This window comes from Pseudorca crassidens, chromosome 20 (genome assembly GCF_039906515.1).
Source record: "Pseudorca crassidens isolate mPseCra1 chromosome 20, mPseCra1.hap1, whole genome shotgun sequence".
NCBI lineage: Eukaryota > Metazoa > Chordata > Mammalia > Artiodactyla > Delphinidae > Pseudorca > Pseudorca crassidens.
The window spans coordinates 56,106,477-56,125,249 of NC_090315.1; the positions used below are offsets into that span (position 1 = coordinate 56,106,477).

The following is an 18,773-nucleotide window of genomic DNA, read 5'->3' on the forward strand; positions in this document are numbered from 1 at the left end:
CAGCGGTGGTGTCCTGTGGGGGAGTGAATGCAAGCTGCTGGCCAGTGTGGCTGGAGCACAGCAGTGAGGATGCACAGTTGATCCAGATGGCGTCGGCAGGGTCATCACGTGGCCTTGGTTCTTAGTCCTAATAGTACTGGGATGCCATCAGCAAGCTTGAAGCCCAGGGGTGGCTGGAGCATGTCTGCATTTCATAGAAAAGACTATGGGGGTAGCTCCTGGCTACTTCAGTAGCGCAAGCGAGAGGTGGCAGTGGCTTGGATTATGGTGTCGGCCCTGGGAATGGGTAGAAGATAGATTCAAGAGTGATTTAGAAGGAATTGATAAGACTTGGTGATTGCCTGAAGACAGTGTTACATTATCTGAAATTTTTTTCTTTAGTTATGAACGCATCAAATTTTTATTATAATTTTGCTGTAAGGAAAAAAGCTCACAGTTGGCCAATTCAGAAATTCCCTCTTAGAGATATTTTATGGGGAAAGAGAATGGTTAGATAATCATTGTTAGACCAGCTAGGAAAAAAAAGAGTATTGCTTAAGGTCACTAGACTCTTAACTGGCAGTCAGCTGGGTTGGGTAAGTAACTGATTTCTGAGAACAAACATTAATACCTCAGATGTTCTCAGATAACTGCTGAAGCAGGTAAATCAGCAGTGCTGATTTAACCCCCCAGAAGGTTGTGAATCTGAGCGCGCACAAAGACTCTGTGTTTTGTTGTTAGTTTTTGAGGAATGAAGGACCCCCTTGACCCCACCCCCACCCCATAATAGGACCACCCATAATTAAGTGGGTTTAAAAAGATTTTTTTAAATTTATTTTTGGGCTGTGTTGGGTCTTTGTTTCTGTGCGCGGACTTTCTCTAGTTGCGGCGAGTGGGGGCTGCTCTTCGTTGCGGTGCGCAGGATTCCCATTACGGTGGCTTCTTTTGTTGTGGAGCACGGGCTCTAGGCATGCAGGCTTCAGTAGTCGTGGCACGTGGGCTCAGTAGTTGTGGCTTGCGGGCTCTAGAGCGCAGGCTCAGTAGTTGTGGCACATGGGTTTAGTTGCTCCGTGACATGTGGGATCTTCCCGGACCAGGGCTCGAACCCGTGTCCCCTGCATTGGCAGGCGGATTCTTAACCACTGCACCAGGGAAGTCCCTTGATAAGTGTTTTAAAAGACATTTTAGTTTGAAATAATTTTAGACTCATGATGACATTACAAAAATAATACAGAGTTTCTGTGTACCATTCATCCAATTTCCCCCTGTGATAACATCTTTCATAACCATAGTTGTCAAGCCCAGGAAATGGACACTGGTATGTTATTAAATTACAGACCTTAATTAGTTTTTTTAAATTTATTTTTTATTCAATAATAGTTGAATTACAGTATTGTGTTCATTACTGCTGAACAGCAAAATGACTCAGTTATACATATGTATACATTCTTTTTCATATTCTTTTCCATTGTGGTTTATCACAGGATACTGAATATAGTTCCCTGTGCTCTACAGTAGGACATTGTTGTTTATCCATTCTACATATACCAGTTTGTATCTGCTAATCCCCAACTCCCCGTCCAACCCTTTCCCACCCACCTCCCCCTTGGCAACCACCAGTCTATCCTCTATGTCCCTGATTCTGTTTCTTTTTTGTAGATAGTTTCATTTGTGTCATAGTTTAGATTCCACATATAAGTGATATCATGTGGTATTTGTCTTTCTCTTTCTGACTTATTTCTCCAAGTGTGATCATCTCTAGTTGCATCCATGTTGCTGCATATGGCGTTATTTTGTTCTTTTTTATGGCTGAGTAGTCAGACCTTAATTAGTTTTCACCATTTTTTATGTGGACTCAACTTTGGTTTGTTTTTGTTTTGGTGTGTAGTTTCAAGGAATTTTATCACATGTTTAGACTTGTGTAGCTACCACCACACACAGGGTACAGAGCAAATGCTGTTTATTTAAAGTCTTTTCACTTCACTTCATGATTCTTGTCCCCCAAACTGTTTTCAGTCTAGCTAGATCCATGGTAAGAAAGTGAAAAGCCTTCGGTTCGGGCTTCCCTGGTGGCGCAGCGGTTAAGAATCCGCCTGCCAATGCAGGGGACACGGGTTTGAGCCCTGGTCCGGGTAGATCCCACGTGCCGTGGAGCAACTAAGCCCGTGCGGCACAACTACTGAGCCTGCGTCTAGAGCCCGTGAGCCACAACCACTGAGCTCACGTGCCTAGAGCCCGTGCTCTGCAACAAGATGCCACCGCAATGAGAAGCCTGTGCACCGCAACAAAGAGTAGCCCCCGCTTGCCGCAACTAGAGAAAGGCCGTGTGCAGCAACAAGACCCAACGCAGCCAAAAATAAATTAAAAAAAAAAAAGCTTTGGTTCATTCCATCCCCTCCTCCCCTAATTTAATACTCTGTCTCCTCCTCCTACTGTTATGTGTGAGTGGCCGTGAACCTTTCCTGCCAGTTCAATTCTGACTCTAAAATGCCTGTGTTCACTTGGGTCTATTTGCTTCCTTGATCTCAGGTCAAAGCTGAGGTCTCCTTCCCTACTCTCTCATTTCCAGGAATACCTCTTTCCTGTATCTCTGTGCAGTGTAAGAACAAAGATGTATGTCCCAGGATTCTTATGGTTACATGTGACAGAAACTCATTTCCCACTAACCAAAGCAAAAAAGAGAATTTATTGGGTCACCCAGGTAGCATGCTCCAGGGCAGAAGTGGCTTCAAGCCCAAATGGACCCAGGGGCTCAGTAGTGCATCAGGGATGAATCTTTGCTTTCTGTATGGAAGGCCACATGGCCTGCTACCCCCAGCCTGGCGGCAGCAGCAGGAGAAATTTGATGAATAGCTTTGGCCACATAAGTCCCAGGAGGATGCTGATGGGGGCAGCTTAGGCCGTGTGCTCATCCCTGAGCCCATCACCGTGCCAGGGGTGGGACATCGTGGTCATTCCTGGGACCTTGGTCCCTCCTTTGGCTTGTTGTGGTGAAAGGAGCCAGGGTGTGGATCATCTTCACCTCAAGCACGTGAAATGGGTTCATCCCAGGAAAAGGTGCTTTTTTGACAGAAGAAAGGGAGGAAAGGATGGATGGACTTGCCACTCTGTGACACTCCTTAGTTCACGGGACATCCTATGGCAGGAAGGGGGGGTCTCCCTTGAATCAGGTGGCCATCCTGTGAGGGGAGGGGGTCATTCTTGGGCCAAATGGCCACCCTGTATGTGGGGGTCGCCCTTAGATGAGATGGCCATCCCATGGAGGGAGGGGTCACCCTTGGGTCAGGTGCCACCCTGGCCAGGTAGGTTTTGGCTAGGCGTGAGTTGGCATCACGTGGCAGCAGGGGTTCTAGGGAGGATGGGTTTCCTCCTTTTCTGTCATCTGTTGCTGTACAGCAAGTCTCCCGGTACTTAGTGGCTCAGAACAACAAGCATTTCATTTTTTGCACATCATCCTGCAAGCTGACCCAGCTTGTCTTCACTCTGGGGAGTGAAGAGCTGGGCTCTGTGTGTCTGGGGTGCAGGCACATGGCTGCAGCCTCAGATGGAGTGAACTCCAGCTTCTGATTGGCTGATGTTAATTTTCCTTCAGTGGATATCATGGAAATAAAGGAAATCCGCCCAGGGAAGAACTCCAAGGATTTTGAGCGTGCGAAAGCAGTCCGCCAGAAGGAAGAGTGCTGCTTCACCATCTTGTACGGCACCCAGTTCGTTCTCAACACGCTCAGCTTAGCAGGTGGGTGCATGGCATGTGCTTTTCTCCCTCCCTGGGTCTTTGTTTCCTTCCTAGAAGGTTCACTAGCAGGATGCTCACACCTGCCCAACCGCTAATGCGTGTTTAGGGCGTCATGGTTTTGAATCCTAACCCTGTCCCTTTCTAGCTGTGTGACTTTGGGTAAGCGACTCAGCCTCTCTGAGCTGCAGTTCGCTCAGCTGTGAAACGGGGAGCCCAATAATGCCGACTCCACTGGCACGTGGAAAGGATTACATTAAGGGCCTACCTGGCTCGTGCAGAAAGCTGAAGGCAGGTACATTTTTCGTCCAGCAGAGTCTGGCCTGCACCATTTATTCAGCTTAACTGATCCGAAGGAACTATCCTGAAATCTTCCACCTCACACATGTAAACATGCGTACATACACTTAACAGTAAACGCATACATGCGCACACACACATGCACACACAGAGACACACGTATCTGGAAGTGAGATTTCAGGCCATCCCTATGAGTCCACCAGAAAGTCCAAGAGGCCTCTGAGCAGCCAGGAGAAGGGCTGTGAAAAAGCTCAGGCACTTTGCTCAGGGGCAGAAGCCTGTAGCTGCCTTCAGGTCTAATCCCAGAATGTATTGACTTAGAACTTGACGTACAATCATGACTGACGAGAGAGAAAGTAAGTAGCATTAAACGTAGACCAAAGTGGGGGGAAACCGTGAAAGCTGAGTAGCGTTAGAGACTTTGAATTTAGGGTCAGGTAGGGACTTCCCTGGCGGTCCAGTGGTTAGGACTCCGAGCTTCCACTGCAGGGGGCCTGAGTTTGATCCCTGGTGGGGAAACTAAGATTCTGTAAGCCATGCAGCACGGCCAAGAGAAAAAAAAAGTGAAAAGACAACCCACAATATAGAGAAAAAGAATTGCAATTCATATGCCTGATACAAAACATATCTAGAATATTTAAGAACTACTACAACTCAGTTATAAAAGACATATAATTTAGGGTCAGATAGGTCTCATTGGTTTGAGTTCTCATTCATGCTTGCATCAGGCATCTTTTGAGCATATGCCCTGTGCCAGGTTGTACTATGTGTCATTGGGGCTGTAAAGAGGAATAAGACCCAGTTGCTGCCTTTAAGGAGCTCACAGTCTCCTTGGGGAGACAGATGTGTGGACGGGAACTTAGAGTACTCTGTGATAAGAGCAGTAGTCCAAACATAAGCGTGCTGCAGGAATACACAGTGCCTCATTCCCTGGAAGGCTTTGCAGGGGAGGTGACTTTTCAACTGGGTTTTAAGGCATCAGTAGGAGTTGGGGTTAAAGAGGGAGGATGGTCCAGGGAGAGGACATTGCATGTGCCAGGGCTTGGAGGAGGGAAATTAGCAAGCTGGATGTAGGAAGTGTTGGGTGGCCGTCTGATTGATGGTGTATAGCAGAAGGCAGAGATGGGGCAGGAGAGAGGGGCCCGTGACTGTGTCCCTGAGCTCTGTCCACGTAGCCCCCCTGCAGGCTGAAGCCTGGGTGCTCTTCTTGGTAGGGAGGCCCTGAAAGCCCAAGCAGGACGTGGAGCCCAGGGTGATGTCTGGATCCCAGCTTCTTATTTACTGGCTCTGGGACAGGTCCCGTCACTCTTCTGAGCTGTAGTTTTCTCCTCGTCCACACGGGAAGAGTGAGAGCAGAAACCTCAGCATGCTCTATCTAGACTAGCAAACTCCCTAGTTTGGAGATGTTTAATAACTGGACTAGTTGTTTGCATTGCCATCTCCACTTTACTGATTAGGAAATGAGGCACAGAGAGGTTAAGTAACCAACTGAACATCACACAGCCCTGAAGCAGTACACTGGGACTTGGCGATGATGCCAGGCTCTTAACTGGTACTTGTTGCCGCTTCCCTTACAGGCATCAGCATCACCTACTTTCCACCCCTCTCTCTGGCCTTGAAGGGAAACAGGGGAGATGCTCAGGGCTGCTCAGGATTGTGGTACAAGTTATCCCAGGTCCTGCCTCTTGTTTGTTAGCATAGGGCTAAAACTTTTAAAAAGTCATCGGCTTGTCACCCCTGCTGTAGGAGGCTCGCCATGGGCATATGGCCTCATCTGAGACAAAAAGTAGGTCCTAGGAACCAGCACAGGCTCCTCCCAGCCACGTGGTCTGTGTGGGGCTGGGAAGGTGGGGCGGGGGTCCCTAAGCAGCAGTCTGTCTTCCCAGGGAGTAACAGAGCATTTCTGTCCCCTCACCTCTGCAGCCGACTCTAAAGAAGATGCAACTAAGTGGCTCTCTGGCTTGAAGATCTTGCACCAGGAAGTGATGAGCGCATCCACCCCCACCATCATTGAGAGGTGACGGTTTGGGCCTGTTTATCTCTGTGTTCCTTCACTCAGGCATTTATTCTGCTCCCTTTAGCCAATATGGTGAAAGAAAGAAAAAGGGAATATTGCGTCTTGGAGGCTCATGGAGTGTCCTGTATGCAGTAGGTGCCCATTAGTGGCTGTGGACTCTCCAGCATCTCACAGAAAAGCCTGTCTCAGTGCTGGGCCTTGGTCTTCGCCTGCTGGAGTGAGGAGGGCCCTGGGGCTGAGACAGAAGCTCCTACTGATGTTGGGTTGGAGGGGAGGGCCCGAGGCTTGTTTCTTAAAGGATTTAGGAAGAGGGATTAAGCTGACTGATCCAAGGACCCCAGGCTTGAGGTCCAGGATTTTCCACCTGCCACTCCCTTTGGGTGGGATTGGTGTGTGAATTACTGTCCCTCCAGCAGACCAAAGCCCTCTGATTTACACCATTTTCCTTACCAGCTTTTTGGGGATTAACTCATAGAATCAGAGGGAATTGTCAGTTTAAAGATTGCCAGCCTCTGTCAAAGGGGCCCCTTGGCCCAGCTGGAGCATTTCAACCACAAGGAGAAACTGCTGCTTCCCAAGTCGCCTGAGTTAGAAAGTTGGAAAACCTTCCTTTTCGTTTCCAGTTTCCTTTGTCCCATCCTGTAGAACTCACTTAGACTCGTGCTGTTTCCTAACTTTCTCTCTTTGTCTCAACTCTCTTCAACTCTCTTCCCTATAGAACTCGCTTCGACTTGTGCTGTTTTCTGACTTTCTCTCTTTGTCTCAACTCTCTTCAACTCTCTTCCCTATAGAACTCGCTTCGACTCGTGCTGTTTCCTAACTTTCTCTCTTTGTCTCAACTCTCTTCAACTCTCTTCCCTGTAGAACTCGCTTCGACTCGTGCTGTTTTCTAACTTTCTCTCTTTGTCTCTCTTCCCAGTTGGTTGAGAAAGCAGATTTATTCTGTGGATCAGACCAGAAGAAACAGGTAAGGTTCACTCACATTTTTGTAGTTTTCTCCCGATCGTTTTGGACTCGGATGTTCATTCTTTCTTTAAACATTCTGAGGGGGTTGGAGCAAGTTCTCTGCTGTGGAAAGCTCCTCATGAAGTTAGATTTGACTTACAAGGTGCCGGACACAGTGCTAGGTGGCGGGGGTCACGGTGACAGACTCTCCACCCGTGCAGGACCTCACTGCGGTGGAAAATTCCGGTCCACCTGCAGAGGTGGCTCCTCTTTTGTGGAGCACTTGCAGCACGTCCTTTAGGCCTTCACATGTGAGCCCCTTCTGTGTCCCGGGGAGAAACAGGGTCACCATGGTGCCTGCCCTTCCTCTGTGCTGGGGGATTGACCATCAAGAGGTAAACCCAGTTCAGTAGCGATGGTCGTAAGGGCTGGGTGGACGTGAGTGGGGCGATGTGATAACACGTAATTCAGTGTCCTTGACCGGTTCACTGAACAGCACGTCTTGGAGTGGTTCCCTGTCGGCACACACAACGCTCCATGCCAGACATTTTTGTATCCAATGCGGTTTGTCCTTGGATGGATGCAGTGTAATTCTCTAACTGATGAGAAATCATTTCCTTCTTGATGGACATGAAGTTGTTCCTGGTCCTTTATTATCATACCGTGAAAGCCTTCACATCTCCCTTTTTGTAAACTTAGGTGATGAGGGTATGAGCAGGATAAATTCCCAGAAGAGGAATTCCAGCGGCCAGGTGTCCTCGGGTCTGAGATTTTTGAGAGAGGTGGTAGCGATTTCTGTTTCTACCAACAGTGCAAGAAAGTACTTGTTTCACTATGTCTCCAGAGTTTGACCTTTATTAATCTGTGGGTAAAAGGCAGCAGTGGATTTTGGCTTAAATTTGCGTTTCCTTGTTTATGGGCGAGGTTGAACATCCTCTCCATTTTTTTTCGGTTATGATCCAGTTCTTGTTAATAACGTAATGACAAAAAAAACACCATTTATTGAGCACCCAGCATGCCAGGCACTGTACTGAGCACTTGACAATCAATTGTATCATTTTAGCCTCACATCAGACCTCTCTGAAAGTTTTTAAATGTTTTTCCTTCCTTCCATTCTCCATTAAGATGTGTCAGCATCACGTCAGTGAGGCAACAAGTAACCTCTACAACTCACCTCTCTTGTTCCCGAAAGTCTTTCCATCCCTGAGGCATTCTAGATTCAGGCTAGTGTCATCCATCACTTGTTGATTTCAGAGCCTCTGTGGTCTCTTGTACACGTGCCCCACGGGATGCTTTGCAGATGGTAACCAGGAAGCGGTGAAAAGTTTAGTGACGTTGTTAGGTCAGCCAGCAGCTCAGTCCGTGTCTCTGTCCGTCTTCCTTTCCCTCCCTCCCTCCTCTCAGCCAGCGTTCTGTGGTCCCACACCTGGGCCTGGCCCGTGTTACGGAGGGTGGATCAAACGAGGTCCCCTCGCTGGGGGATTTTATACACACTGGCCTCTTTCAGTCTCGGAGGTGGCGCCTCCCATGACTGTTTCCCTTCTCTGTGGCTTTGGGGTGAATCACAGCTGAGGTTGGCACAGAGCTGAGAGAGGGAGCCCTCCTGGGCCCTCTCTCCACATGGTGGGGTATGGCGTTGTTGAGCTGGTTCCACAGTCTGCTTCTCCAACTTCTGTTGTCAAGAAGTGGGAGCCTCCCTCCAGCTCTCTCGCTCAGAATGGATTCTTGCAAGTCCTTTACAGAGAAGTCCTTTCCAGAACCTTCAGCAGACAGCAAGTCTGTCTCTGGCCATGATTCCTTGTTCCCTGCTTGCTGTTCCCGCTCCCCGACCTCCCTTCCGCTTGGCGGAGCCCTGCTGCTCTGTCAACATGTGGAAAATCCCACCTTTCCTGTGGTTCTGGGAGGCCCAGAGGGAGTTTTTCAAAAGGAACTTGACCAAGGTGCCAATGAAAGGGCAACTGACTTCTGCCAGTCTCCCTCCTTTCCTGTCTCGCACAGTGGTCCCGTTTCCTGGAAGAAAACAAAGGAGCTGCAGCACGAAGGAAAGAGCCTGGGGATGGGAGGCAGACTGTGGGCTGGCCCGGCTCGGGCAGTGTCCAATCCCGGGTTTTTGTTGGCCTGAGCATGTTTCCCTTTTCAGCCTCTCGAGAGGCAGCATGGCAGCAGCTGGCGTTTGTGAGGAGTCACTTTGTAACCCCCGCCGTTCTGAGCACTCTCCTTACTTAGGGAATTGGGGAAAGCTTATGGAAAGAAGGCTCTCAGACTGGCGAGCTGGGCACCCTCTGGTCCATTTTATGAGGATACTGAGGCCAGGAGAGGTTAGATCACTTGTCCACAGCAGCCTAGCCGGTCAGCTGTGGCTTAGCTGATCACTGAGCTGGTAAGAGGCAGAAATCTTCCCTTCCCCACGGGGACCTCCTTTGACTGAAAATTACGTATGGGTTTCATTGTGGTGAAATATACATAACATAAAACTTGCCATTTCCAGTGTACGCTTCTGTGCGTTCGTGTTGCTGTGCTGCCATCACCATCCGTCTGCAGAGCTCTACCCCTCTTGCAGAACTGAAGCTCTGTACCCATTTAGCCCTCACTCTATTACTCCCTCTGCAGCCGCTGGTAACCGCCGTGCTATTGGGTTGGCCAAAAAGGTCGTTGAGGTTTTTCTGTAAAATGACATTTACGGAAAAACCTGCACGACCTTTTTGGCCAACCCAATATTTTCTGTCTCTGTGAAGTTGACTCCTGTGGGCCTGTGAGCGGAAGGATGCTGCATTTTGTGACTGGCGTACTTCACTGAGCACGATGTCTTCATGATTCATCCACGTTACTGTAGCAAGTGTCAGAATTTCCTTCCTTTTTAAGGCCGAATAATATTCCACTATGTGCATGTAACACGTTGTGTTTATCTGCCCATCTGTCCATGGACACTTACTCCAGGTGCTTCCACCTTTTGGCTATTGTGAGTATTGTTGCTGTGAATATGGGTTTCTAGTCTCTGCTTTCAGTTCTTTTGTGCATTACCCAAAAGTGGCATTGCAGGATCAAATGGTAATACTCTTCCATTTTTTGATGAACTGCCTACTGTGTTCCACGGCAGCTGCAACCATTATACATTCCCACCAGCAGGGCAACAGGATTTCATTTTTTTCTCACTTCCTTGCCAACACCTAACCTTCCTTCCTTCCTTCCTCCCTCCTTCCCTCCCCTCTTCCCTCCTTCCTTCCTCCCTCCTTCCCTCCCCTCTTCCCTCCTTCCTTCCTCCCTCCTTCCCCTTCTCGCCTCCCTCCCTCCCTCCCTCCCTCCCTTCCTTCTCCCCCCCCACCCCCCTTCCCTCCCTCCAGCCATCCCAGTGGGTGTACAGTAGTATCTCATTTTGGTTTTGATTTGCATCTTCCTAATGACTACAGATCTTGAGCATCCTTCCATGTGCTTTTTGCCATTTGTATATCTTCTTCAAAGAAATATCTAGACAAGTCCTTTGCCCATTTAAAAACATCACATGGACTTTTTTTTTTAGATATGGTAAACAAGCCTATGTTTTATTTAATTTTATTTTTTGGCCGTGCTGCAAGGCATGTGGGATCTTAGTTCCCTGACCAGGGATTGAACTGGCGCCCCCTGCATTAGAAGCTCAGCGGCGTAACTGTTGGACCACCAGGGAACCCCCAAGCCTATGTTTTTTTGTTTTTCTTAAACATCTTTATTGGAGTATAATTGCTTTATAATGTTATGTTAGTTTCTGCTTTATAACAAAGTGAATCAGCTGTACATATACATATATCCCCTTAGCCCCTCCCTCTTGCGTCTCCCTCCCACCCTCCCTGTCCCAGCCCTCTAGGTGGTCACAGAGCAGCAAGCTGATCTCCCTGTGCTATGTGGCTGCTACCCACTAGCTATCTATTTTACGTTTGGTAGTGTATATATATTATGAAAGTAACTCATGTTCGTTATAGAAAATTTTGGAAATACTGAAAACTAGAAAAAATTTGTGTGAGTTTGACATTAAATGGTAGGCACTGTTTAACTCTGGGTACAATTGTTTTCAGTAGATTTCCATCCTCAACTTTATTGGTTTGTGTTCATTTTACTTCATTAATATGTAACTATATATATGACTTTACATTGTGTTCTTCTTTAACTAATTTTAAAATTTTGGAATAATGTTACATTTAGAGAAAAGTTGCAAAGATGGTACAGAGATTTCTCATATACCCCTTTGGCCAGTTTTCCCTACGGTTCACATCATTCATGTCAAAACTTGACAAACCACATTTGCTATATGACCGTTACGTAAACCCTAGACTTTATTGGAATTCACCATTTTTTCCACCAGTGTCCTTCTCCTGGTCTTGGATCCCACCCAAGACCCCACATTGTACTTAGTTGTTCTGCCCCTTTGGTGTCCTCTAGGCTGTGGCGGTTTCTCCATCTTTCCTTGTCTTGCATGACCTTGACAGTTTTGAGGAGTGGGTCTCAGGTATTCTGTAACGTGTCCCTCCATTTGTGTTAGTCTGATACTTTTGTCATGGTAAGACTGGAGTTAAGGGGAACCTGAGGTTGTGTTTGGGAAGAGTATCACGGGGGTGAAGGTCTTTTTCTTCACCTTGCTCAAGAGATGCCTGCTTTCACCATGGCTTGTCAAGGGTGATGGAAACCTTGATTACTTGGCCAAGGTTGTGTCTTCCAGATCTCTGCCTCCACTCTATTTTCTGGGAATCAGTCACTAAGTCCAGTCCACATGCAAGGAGGGGAAACTATTTTCACCTCACCTTAAACCATAAACACGTTCACATTTTGTTGCAACTCTTTGGGAACAGTGTTAACGTCTACATTGTAATTCAACCAATGGGATCTGATATTTGGCTTGAAAAGTTGCCTTTTGTTTGTCATTTAGTTTGTGTCTGCTTTTTATTAATGTTCACAGTTTCACTGAATTGCGTTCAGAGGGAACGTTACGGAGCGACCCTCACGAGAAGCGTGTTTCGGGTCATCGTAGGATTCTCGGTCTTAGTGCTAGTCTGTCCCGTCGGCTGGACGCTCTCTGCTTTCTTAGAGTCTTCCCCCTGTTGTTGCTGTTCACACCGGTGGGGGCTCTCGAGGTCGGGGATCCGGCTGGTTCGGTCTTTGTAGTGTTGGTCAGATGAACGAAGCCCTCCCTTTTCATTCGTAGACATAGCATCGTAACAAGGGACAACCAGAACGTTCTCGTCCTTATAACATTTCCAGGCCTGGGGAGACTGAGTCAAAGGCATGAATCGTTTAACATTAATCTTGACCAGGTTTCCAGAAACCCCCTCTTTTTGAGTCTCTAGAGTTTAGTTGCCTATTACCTGGGAATTAGGTTCTAAGGTCAGTGCATTAGGGGAAAACTTCTTCGGTCAAAATACCCCTTGCGAGAGCCCCTGAACCTTCGGGGGTGGAGGGTGGTCACTGGAATTGCATTCCTCAGGGTGAGGCTCACGGGCTGAGTCCTGCAGAGGGGCCAGCAGACCTACGGGCTGGGAGCAGGTTGTCTCTGTGGACATCTCTTTCCCACTTTGCCCCTTGCCCCTCGGCATGTGACACTGACTTTGCATAAACCGAGTGTGCACTTCCTGTTCTCGCTCAGCCTGGCCTTCAGGAGGCGGGAGGGTTGGGCGTGCAGGTGGGAGGCAGGTGTGCGGTCCAGTTCTGTCTTCAGCAGGCATGCAAATAGGTTCCCTGCGGTCAGCAGTCCTGGCTCCAGCACGTCGGACAGCCTGGGGGGGCTTTACCTGCAGAGGTGCGCTGCCTGTCCTGCAGAAGTTCTGTTGCACTGGGTCTGGGTGGGGATCATGAATGTGCCCTTGTAACAAATTCCCAACTGATGTTGATCCTGGCGTTCCAGGGACCCTACTTAGAGAAGCAGGCTTCTAGAGCTGCACTGTCCACCTGTGACTATTTAAATCTAAAGTAATTAAAATTAAATAAAAATTTAAAAATTCAGTTCCTTGGTCGCCCTAGGCGCATTGGACAGCCCTGATACGGAACGTTGCCATCATCCTAGAAAATTCTGTTGGGCAGCGCTGAGGTTTGAATCTCAGCACTAACGCTTACTGGTTGTATGAGTTTGGGTAAGTTCCTTGACTTCTCTGTGCCTTCGTTTCCTAATCTGTAAGAGAGATCATAGTTCCTACCTCCTGGGATTGGTTTGAAGATTCAGTGGGTTCATTTGTGACCAGTGCTTGGCCAGTGGCTGGCTTACGGTAAACACTAATGAATGTTTATTACTGTTACAAGAAGCTGGGGGTGGTGGAGGTGTTGGTTACCAGCCTCAGGGTGGCAGGTAAGTTTCCCGGGGCTGCCAACCTCAGTTGTTTGGTAAAGGCTGCCCCAGGGGGCAGCGTTGTAGCATCTGGGAGCATGCCAAGCTGAGGAGGGAAGCTGACAGGATTGTTCAGTGCCCGTGGGGAGGGGGTAGTTTTTGCCATCCCTCCCCAAAGGGATTGCCCTGGTTCCCTAACGCACGGTCACAGGCCGAGCCTGCAGGAAGCAGAATCTGAGATGGGCTTTGTGTGCAGGAAGCTTATGGGGAGTGTGTGCGGGGCCACACCTGCGAAGGCAGCTGGATTGTGATGCAGGCACAGTCACGGCCTCAGCTGGCCCCGTGGGGAGCTCCGGGGAGGCCCTGCAGAGCTGTCCTGAGTTACGGCCAGAGGGCAGACCATGATCTTGGCTGAGATCTGATGACAAGTCCTGGACGGGGAGAGGGGTGAAGTTGGGAGCTGCTGGCTTCCTACCCGCCAGCAGCTCCACGGGCCAGTCCTAATCCACGTGCCCAGAGCACGTGGAGTGAGGGCGCGGCATGGGGAGTGGAGTGGAGTGGCTAGTCCCTGCACGGGAGCCCAGAGAAGCTCTCTGGCCCCCACCTTTACCTGGGGGCTCAGTTGCTCCACTGTAAGGCGGGACCTTTGGAGACGGTGGGTTCAGATGGCCCAGTGCTCAGATTCTCGCACCCCCGGGCCCTATGTTTGCTCCACTGGCCCCCCCGGCAGCTGCACTGGCTCCCAGCTCCCCAGTCCCTTTGTTCCTGGGTGTGGGAAGGTTTCCTGGCCCCATTTCTGCCTGGAAGTTCTGGGTTCCCCAGGGGACGCCGACCTCTTCCTTGGTCCTGGGTGAGCTACCTCGGCTACCAGCTAGGCCAGACCCTCTCCCTGCCTCGTTTTACAGCGCCATCCCCCACCACTCCTCGCCCTTCATCCTGCCCTGACCAGGCTCTTCGTGGACACCCCGGGGGCAGGGTCCTAAAGGAGGTCTCAGCCAGCCTGCTCACTTCTCTGTGCGGCCAGCCCCGCCGGGCCTGCCGAGGGCTTTGTGCTGCCCTCACCGTCTCTCTGGGAAGGCCCTGGGTGCCGGCCCCAGGAGTGGTGGGCGGTGGGGAACACGTGGCCCATAAAGGTCTCCCACATTAGGGAGGCCGTTAGACGAGAGACAGGGATGCTGGAGGTCGGGACACTGGGGTGGCCAGGAGTCCTCTTGGCGGTCTCCCGGGGCAGCTTCCGAGTGTGACCTGCTGCTTCCTCCCGGGCGTGCTGGCAGAGGCCGGGTAGACAGTGTGGCGGAAGCTGGGCCGTTCCTGCCCACAGCCCGGGCAGACTTCCTTCCTGGCCACGCACAGCCCCTTGCTAGTCTGACGTCTCCAGGAACGCAGACCAGTTTTCTCTGGCCACACCAGAGGCCGCCCAGACCACCCTCTCTCGCTCTGCCGGACACTTGGCTCCGCAGCCACGAGGGTCTGGATCTCAGGCCCTTGACCCGCCGCCCTCCATCACTGTTCATGGCGTTCCCTGAGAGGCTTCAAATGCAGTGGTTACACGCAGACCTGGAGGCAGGCTGCACTGGAGTCCGCCTCCGCCGCGTGGTAGCACCCAACGTCTCTGAGCCTCGGTTTCCTCACCTGCCGCGTGGAGTGATAATGGTGCCCACCTCCTCAGGTCGTCAGACCAGCTCCGACCTTGAGCCGCATACCCTGCCCCCATCCCCGTTGCCTGTTCTGAACCCTGGGGCTCGAGAATGCATACTGTGTGGGGGGTGAGGTGTAGCGAGGGGTGAGGTGACGTCATTGCCTGGAGATCCCCGGGGCAGCCTGGCACATAGTAGGTGTTCAGAGAAGGTTGGCTCCTTCCCCTGCCTGTCTCTGGCCTTCAGTGACCTCGTCTTGGCTGGAACCCCTGTGACGTTTCGCGTCTGCCGAGGTTATCCGACACCATTTCTGCCCTCACTGCGCATCTCCAACGTGATCCGTGTCCACAGCCATCCCTGAAGGGTGGAGACCAGCCTTGCACATCGGGTGTCTTGATCCCAGAGTCTGTGTTCCCAGCTGGTGGTGGAAGATGGGAGCTGACAGGAGTAGCCAGATCCTCCACTCTTGACACCCCTCAAGGCTGACGAGGCTGGGGTTCCCCTCTTTTGCAGCATCAGCCTCCGAGAGTTGAAGACCATCTTGCCCCTGGTCAACTTCAAAGTGAGCAGCGCCAAGTTCCTCAAAGATAAGTTCGTGGTAAGTTTTGTGTCTCAGCCTGGCGATTCTGTGAACCCAGGGCTACGTGTGCCTTTCACATGAAGCCACTACGTGCCTTTGAGCTCCACTGAATGGTGCCCAAGGAAGTCCCCCGCCTCCAGATTCATCCATCCTAGTCCAGACAGAGGGATTGTGTGAAGACCTTAAGCCCGTGTTCTCAGTCATGGCAGAGGACGTCATCCACGAAGACCGTGTTCACCGAGCTGCTTGACTTGGGACGTTTCCACCAGTCCAACTTTCCCTTTCCCTCACTATCCCACAGCCTGTTTTCCTTTTAATAATATGAACACATGTGTTTCTTCTGGAAAATATTATGGAAGATTCCTTATGTAGGTTGCCAGGGATGTGGCGTTTTGTATTCAGGTCCTGATAGCGTAGTTTTCAGAGGCGACTCTTCTCTGCCCTTCCCCTCTCCTCGCACCCACCCCTCCCTTCATCCACTGATCCTTCCTCCCACCCATCCTCCCATCCCTCCATCCCTCCATCCCTCCTTCCGCCCATCATTTAATTTGTTTATGTTCTTGTGTAATTAAGCCATTGGTAGATCTGAGGCGGGTCATTCCATGAGTGATGGGGTAGCATAGGTCAGGTGGGGCTCTTCTGAAGGGTGTAAGGATGGAGGTGATCCATAGGCATTCTTTCTGGCCTTCAGAGAGATATTGACTCTCGTCAAGGAGCCCAACAACACTCCATCCCAATAGTCCCAGTTGGTGGACTCACAGGGGCATGTCACCGGATTCCTCAGCTGAAGAAGCTCATTCATTTTTATACCAGTGAGCTCCCGGAACAGTTAACCCACTTTATGGCTTATCCAGCCATCTTTTGGCCCGCCCCCATCATTCGAACTGGTCCAAGAAGGCAAAACCAGAGGAGGGTGGGGACTGACAGAAGAGAGATGGGAGAGGCATTTACCACTGACCGCCATGTAGTTGGAATTTTGTTCCTCATCAAGCCTTTACCATGCAGGTGCTACGTGGATGTTCTCTGGTTTGGTTTCAAGGAAGTCCGAGGAGGGTAATGGTGGTTCTCCCATTTTACAGATGAAGAAACGGAGGGTCTGAGAGGGTCAAGTGATTTGCCCAAAGCTGTTAAGCCATTCAGGGGACAGACCTTGACTGGAGTTGAGGTCTGTTAATTCTAAGGGCTCGGTTCATTTTCTTATGCTTTTAAAAATGACCTATCTGTACATACCCTATAAATATGTCTAGATTTGAAAGTGTCTTCTGCCCCCAGAAGGAGGAGTTCTGCATTATGGCTCTTGGAATTCTGGCGAAGATCCTTCCCTTCTGGGGAGTCAAGGGAAGGATCTCACCAGGGATCCCTGGTGGGTATGTTCTCCAGGCAGATAAATTAGGAAACTTGTGGATAGTTGGGTTCAGAGGAATGCAAGTTTGATTTTAACCAGTGTTGTAGCAGAGCCATGGTATTTCTGTGAACAGGGAAGAGGCATTCTTGTGGTGGACAAGAAAAATCGTGTGGTCACTTTTTTTATATATTTACAGGAAATAGGCGCACACAAAGATGAACTCAGCTTTGAACAGTTCCATCTCTTCTATAAAAAACTTATGTTTGAACAGCAGAAATTGGTAAGATGATTCTTTTTTTCCCATTCACTTTTTGAAGGTTTTGATAGTCTTACCTTACTTTTAAAAATTGAAGTATTGTTGATGTACAATATTATATGAGTTACAGGTGTACAATTCACAATTTTTAAAGGTTATCCTCCATTTATAATTATTATAGAATATGGGTTATAGCCCCTGTGTTGTACAGTGTATGCTTGTAGCTTATTTTATATGTAATAGTTTGTACCTCTTAATCCCCTACCCCTATACTGCCCCTCCTCCCTTCCCTCTTCCTACTGGTAACCACTAATTTATTCTCTGTGAGTCTGTTTCTTTTTTTTGATATATTCACTAGTTTGTTGTATGTTTTAGATTCCACGTGTAAGTGATATCACATAGTATTTGTCTTTCTCTGTGTGACTTACTTCACTTAGCAGGATACCCTCCGTGTTGTTGCCAATGGCAAATATTTCATTCTTGTTTATGGCTGAGTAGTATTCCACTGTGTGTGTGTGTGTCTATATGTCTGTATATCTATCACATCTCCTTTATCCGTTCATCTGCTGGTGGACACTTAGGTTGCTTCTATATCTTGACAATTATTAATCATGCTGCTGTGAACATTGGGGTGCATGTATCTTTTCGAATTAGTGCTTTTCTTTCTTTCGGATACATACCCAGGAGTGGACGTGCTGGGTCATATGGTGACTCTGTTTTTAGTTTTCTGAGAAATCTCCATACTGTTTTCCACAGTGGCTGCATCAGTTTATATTCCCATCAACAGGGTAGGAGGGTTTCCTTTCTACACACCCTCCCCAGCGTTTGTTATTTGTGTTCTTTTTGATGATGGCCACTCTGACGAGTCTGAGGTGGTATCTCATTGTGGTTTGGATTTGCATTTCCCTGATGATTAGTGATGTTGAGCATCTTTTCTTGTGCCTGTCGGCCATCTGCATGGGTAAGATGATTCTTGAGCAAATGATCGAATGATATTTTTGTTTCCCCTGTGTTTCAAAGTCCGGCATGTTCCTAAGAGACCCATGAGATGTGTTCTGTCTCCCTTCTAGTCAAGGAAATATCAAGTGGGAATGGCAGTGACATCATATTTTCATCTGTTAGATTGGCAAAAGTTTTAAATGTTACAGAGCTATGGGGACAGTGTGGGGAAATGGTGCTCTCATACCTTCGCGGTGGGAATATGAGTGGCCGTCAGTCTGATTGGAATTTAGTCTGAGCCTATTAAAGTAAAAAAAGTTCTACTAACTCTATCATCTTGTTCTGGAAGGAAATTTACCAAATTATTAATAGTAACTTGTCTCTGGGTTGAGGGATTTTTGTATGTTGTTCTTTTTATACTTTTATTCCTTGTTAATGAGAATATGTTTTTCGATTAAGATAATATGCTATTGGGACTTCCCTGGTGGCGCAGTGGTTAAGAACCCGCCTGCCAATGCAGGGGACACAGGTTTGAGCCCTGGTCCGGAAAGATCCCACATGCCACGGAGCAACTAAGCCCGTGTGCCACAACTACTGAGCCTGTGTTCTGGAGCCCGCGAGCCACAACTACTGAGCCCGCATGCCACAACTACTGAAGCCCGCGCACCTAGAGCCTGTGCTCCGCAACAAGAGAAGCCACCGCAGTGAGAAGCCTGCGCACCGCAACGAAGACTAGCCCCGGCTCGCCACAACTAGAGG

The 18,773-nt window shown here is 49.2% G+C and overlaps 1 protein-coding gene across 1 annotated transcript in view; it reads left to right on the plus strand.

Annotated features, from left to right (window-relative positions):
• The window catches only part of PLCG2 (phospholipase C gamma 2), a 145,857-nt gene that overhangs the window by 57,334 nt on the left and 69,750 nt on the right, over window positions 1–18,773 (plus strand). Inside the window, exons 3-7 of the mRNA XM_067717892.1 lie at window positions 3,572–3,715; window positions 5,936–6,029; window positions 6,949–6,996; window positions 15,408–15,492; window positions 17,016–17,099. Of these exons, the coding sequence (XP_067573993.1) occupies window positions 3,572–3,715; window positions 5,936–6,029; window positions 6,949–6,996; window positions 15,408–15,492; window positions 17,016–17,099 (455 nt within the window). The remainder of the gene's footprint in view (window positions 1–3,571; window positions 3,716–5,935; window positions 6,030–6,948; window positions 6,997–15,407; window positions 15,493–17,015; window positions 17,100–18,773) is intronic.